The sequence below is a fragment of the Hippopotamus amphibius genome, chromosome X, assembly GCF_030028045.1.
Source record: "Hippopotamus amphibius kiboko isolate mHipAmp2 chromosome X, mHipAmp2.hap2, whole genome shotgun sequence".
Classification (NCBI taxonomy): domain Eukaryota; kingdom Metazoa; phylum Chordata; class Mammalia; order Artiodactyla; family Hippopotamidae; genus Hippopotamus; species Hippopotamus amphibius.
In genome coordinates, this window is record NC_080203.1 from 106,181,758 (window position 1) to 106,185,912 (window position 4,155).

Sequence of the window (4,155 nt, forward strand, 5' to 3'; positions counted from 1 at the left end):
CAAGCCAGCCTAGCACTCATTTTTCCATTATCACTGTTGCCAGGAGTGAACTTGTCAAAGAGATACTCCACCGTTGACTTCCAAGCCCCGCCCCCCTTGCTACTCATACTTAACCATTAGTATTTGCATAATATAAGGAACATAAACATTTCAGATGAAACTGAAGACCCCCTTTATATTAATCCCTGCCCAATCCCATTCCCTTCACTTCTTCCACAGAGGCAACTGCAATCATGATTTTCAGGCGATGTTTCTATACTTTTACTATGCACATGCACCACATTCACCAGGGCCCTACCTCACCCCACCCCACCCTACCCCAGTCTACCCCCATATTACCCCCATTACTTATTAGGGGAAGATTGATTTTGTGTTTTCCAGGGCTCCATGGAACACCTTCTCCCTCCCTCTGTGGAGATCCTGAACTGCATACGTGTGGGACATGGGTGGGTAGAGAGACTCCTGGATACCTGTTTCAAAACTTAAAAAATGAGAGATTTGCACACATGAATCAACCAGAGACCTTTATTTATATATGAACCAATAGCTTTATTGGAAGAAATGGTAACATTGGAAGAAAAAAACTTAAGCGAACTTTTTATTTTATGCAAGAGCAATTTTGTGGTCTGCATGGCAGGCATGGTGACCTTGGGCGGTCACCCCCGGGGAAGTCCAGTCCAGGCTCAGTTCTTCTTGTCGCCGTCACCCAGGATGAGCCTCTCAAAGAGGTACTCTGCCATTTCGACATCCGGGGCCCCCATCTTGCTCAGGCTGGTGACATGATTCCCCAGCTCTTTGATGAAATCCACCTGCCGGCTGAGGTAGTGAGTCTCCAGGAAGTGACGCAGTTGGGGGTCCCTCTTGTCGGTGGCCAGCTGGTGCAGGTCGAGCAGGCTCTGGTTGACGCGCTTCTCCAGGAGCAAGGCACATTGCAAGGCCCTGAGGCCGCTCTCCCAATTGCTGCGTTCCGGCTTCCTGATGTCTCGGAGAGAGAAACGGCCCCCGCGACGGTTCTGCAGGCGCATCAGGCCCTTGGTTCGCTCCCTCTGCTCCTGGGAGCGGACCAGGAAGAAGCGGGCGAAGTGCTTCAAGGCCACGTCGTGGCGGTCGAAGTAGAAGGCCATGGACTGGTACACGTAGGAGGCGTGGAGCTCCAGGTTGACTTGACTGTTGACGGCGGCCTCGCAGTCGGGGTGGTAGTTTTGGCGCACCTGAGAGGCTGGTGCGGGCAACATGGCGGGCGGGCGGCGCGGGTGCGGTGGGCGTGAGGGCCAAGGCTGAGGTGGCGAGGAAGCTGGGGCCACGGGTCAGCGGCGACGGCGGCGGCCTCGGAGCGCTCGCGGAGTGGGTTAGGAGGGTGGCCGCCTCCTTGGCCTGGCAGGAAGCTGCGACCTGCGGAGGCAGTGGCGGCGGCAACGGGGTCCTCGAGGCGCTCCCAGGGTGGGCTCCGGGGCTAGGCTGTGGGCTCTGGGATGAACCGGAAGGAGGATCCGTTACTGGGTTTGGGAGGGGGGGAGAGGAGGTTCCAAATCCGTTAAAGCCGGGGGGGGGGGGGGGGGGGGGGGGGGGAGGGGGGCGGAGCGTTCGGAGGGCAGGGCCTGAACGCTGTGTCCCAGGTTCCATCCGGGCCTGGGTGAGGCACGGAGACTGCGCTGAGCGTCTGGCCTAATACTACAAACATTTTTCACGAATATAAGTGCCACCGTTTTGAATTAATCACATGCGTGATTTCTTTGCGCAACTTCTCTGAATAGTACCCTAATGTGATTGTGTCATTAAACAGTCCTTTGGTGGTATCACAGGTTCTGTTTACTACCCCAGAGCTCTGTTTGAGGGCAGCTCTCCTCAGTGACTTCAGCACCACGCTCGTGACGCTTCTGATAGCCTCTTCACTGGGTCCCTGGACCTTATTCACGCTGGTGATCTCCACTTTTCTCTTTCTGTTCCTGGTCAAGTTCACACTTTTCTGACAGCAGAGCACCACCTCCAAAGTCTGTGACTCTTTACACCTCTCCAGGTTTCGCTCCTTTTGCACTTGGCCTTTGCTCCCTTTGTTCTCTTTCTCATCTCTTAAGCTTTCCGCACAGTCCTAGAAACACAGCCCCTTTCACCTGGCTTACCAGGTTCCTTCCTCTTGGGTAAGTGCAGACTTGTCTTTTCTCTGTCAGGAAACCAAAGGCTTACATGCATTCTTAGAGAAAGAACTTAACCGTGTGGATGTATTCATCCTCTCCAACCTCATTTGTCCTTTCGCTGCCGCTCAGCAAGCATTTTTTTTTAACCCCTCAATTATGTTGTATGGAATGAGCCACAGTGGTAGGAAATACCATTGATCTCAAATGGTCTTTCATTCATTCAGTCAACAATATTTATTGATTACCTAATATGGCGCGGGCACTGGTCTGCGATTTGGGCATATATTAGTAACAAAGAGAGACAAAGTCTCGTTCCCATGAGATTTGTATTGTAGTGGAGAAGCAGACCAAAACAAAACAAAACAAACAAAAAAGGCTGTTTTTCTCCCTTTATTGTCTCAAGTAAATATGTATAAGATATTACTCATGTATATGAAATTAAAGTCAATATATTCTTAGAAGTTAAGCATATTATAGTGGAAGACATGACCAGTCTAGGTGTATATAATTAATTTATTTGTGCATCACATTAATTGAGCCATTTATATACAGTACTCCAAATATGTGCCAGACGCTGTTTGACTCTAGAGATATACAGAAGAATCAAACATGGTCTCTGATCTCAAGGTACAAGATAGAGTGATAGTCTGTTCTGAGTGTTTGCAGATGGTTTTAAAGTTTTTGGATAAAATAGCTATTTTCACTTAAGATTTTATTACCGTGACTTTGATTAATGTACTCTTTTGAGGGGGGTTCTCTTTATTTCTCTTCTAAAGCTCATGGTATTCTATAATCATTGTTTATGAAGGAAGCAAAGGATAAAATATCAAATGTCGCATTGTAAACTTATCTAAGCAGTTTTAGAGGCTCAACTTAATTGTTGAGTCTGTAAAGAAATAGAATAACAATGTCTATTCGATAAGTTGATTTTAGTGATAGAATCATGCATTAGAGATGGAAAAGAACTACATGATCAGTTTCTCAGTGAGATAAAATTGTATTCTATGTTTGCTTAACACCAGTGTTTAGTGTTAATAAAATTGTAGTCTTTCAGAATTTCCTTGGCAGATTTCATTGTAGACTTCACTGTAAGAATCTATTTAAATAGAAATCTTGTTTCTACAACAATTTCTCATGTTCCAAGATTATTTAATAATTAATCACAGCAACTTTACTCTTCAAATATTAAAATACTATTATTGAATGATTACATGTGTACTAAGGGGTGATAATGGTGTTTCTCAGATGTTTTATTCCTCATTATTACTTCCTAAGGTAGAAGATAATGGTAAAATACTTATTATAACTAAGAGAAACCTAAGGTTTAAAATCTAACTTTTCTAAGAGAAATCAATAAACTAGCATGGACTGGAACCTCAGATTTCCATTAAGGAAATATGCATATGTATAAACAAATGCATTCCATCCAGTTTTTCTTTAATGAGGAATATAAAGCTAAATATAAACACAGAGTAAAAATTTCAGAGCAGATCATTTTTAGAAAAATTTTTAAAATTTGATAAACAAATTTTATAGTTTATAATTTGGTCTGTGCTAAGATACTGTTTTTAAAAATATGAATATAGGACTATAAGATGAAGGTTTCTTTGAAATGTTTGTGGTCATTGTTGGTATTATGTTAGGATCCTGCAGAGAAACAGAACCAATAGAAGATATATTTATATATTATATAAAATAAGAAATTGGTTCATGTGGTTATGGAGGCTGACAAATCTCAAAATCTGCAGTTGGCATACTTGAGACCCAGGGAGAATCCATGGTGTAGGTCCAGTCCAAAGACAAGGAAGCTCAAGACCCAGGAAATTCAAATCGAAGGCACAAAAAACCCAGTGTCCTGGCTCCAAGGCAGTCGGGTAAGAAGAGTTCCCTCTTACTCAGAGGGAGGTCAGCATTTTTATTTTATTCAGGCCTTCAAATGATTGTATGAGGCTTTCCTTACTTTAAGGAAAGCTGTCTGTTTTTAGTCTACTATTTCAAATGTCAGTCTCATGGAAAAGCA

At 44.3% G+C, this 4,155-nt stretch overlaps 1 protein-coding gene across 1 annotated transcript; it reads right to left on the bottom strand.

Moving 5' to 3' along the window:
- Positions 1-683: 683 nt before the first annotated feature.
- Positions 684-1,235, bottom strand: LOC130841869 (ferritin heavy chain-like). The gene has a single exon (XM_057718465.1). It carries the CDS (start codon positions 1,233-1,235, stop codon positions 684-686), a length of 552 nt encoding a protein of 183 aa, XP_057574448.1.
- Between the last annotated feature and the right edge of the window lie 2,920 nt (positions 1,236-4,155).

What these genes read in the sequence shown, in the direction of transcription:
- LOC130841869 (XM_057718465.1), bottom strand. Translation starts at nt 1,235, where the DNA reads ATGTTGCCCGCACCAGCCTCTCAGGTGCGCCAAAACTACCACCCCGAC.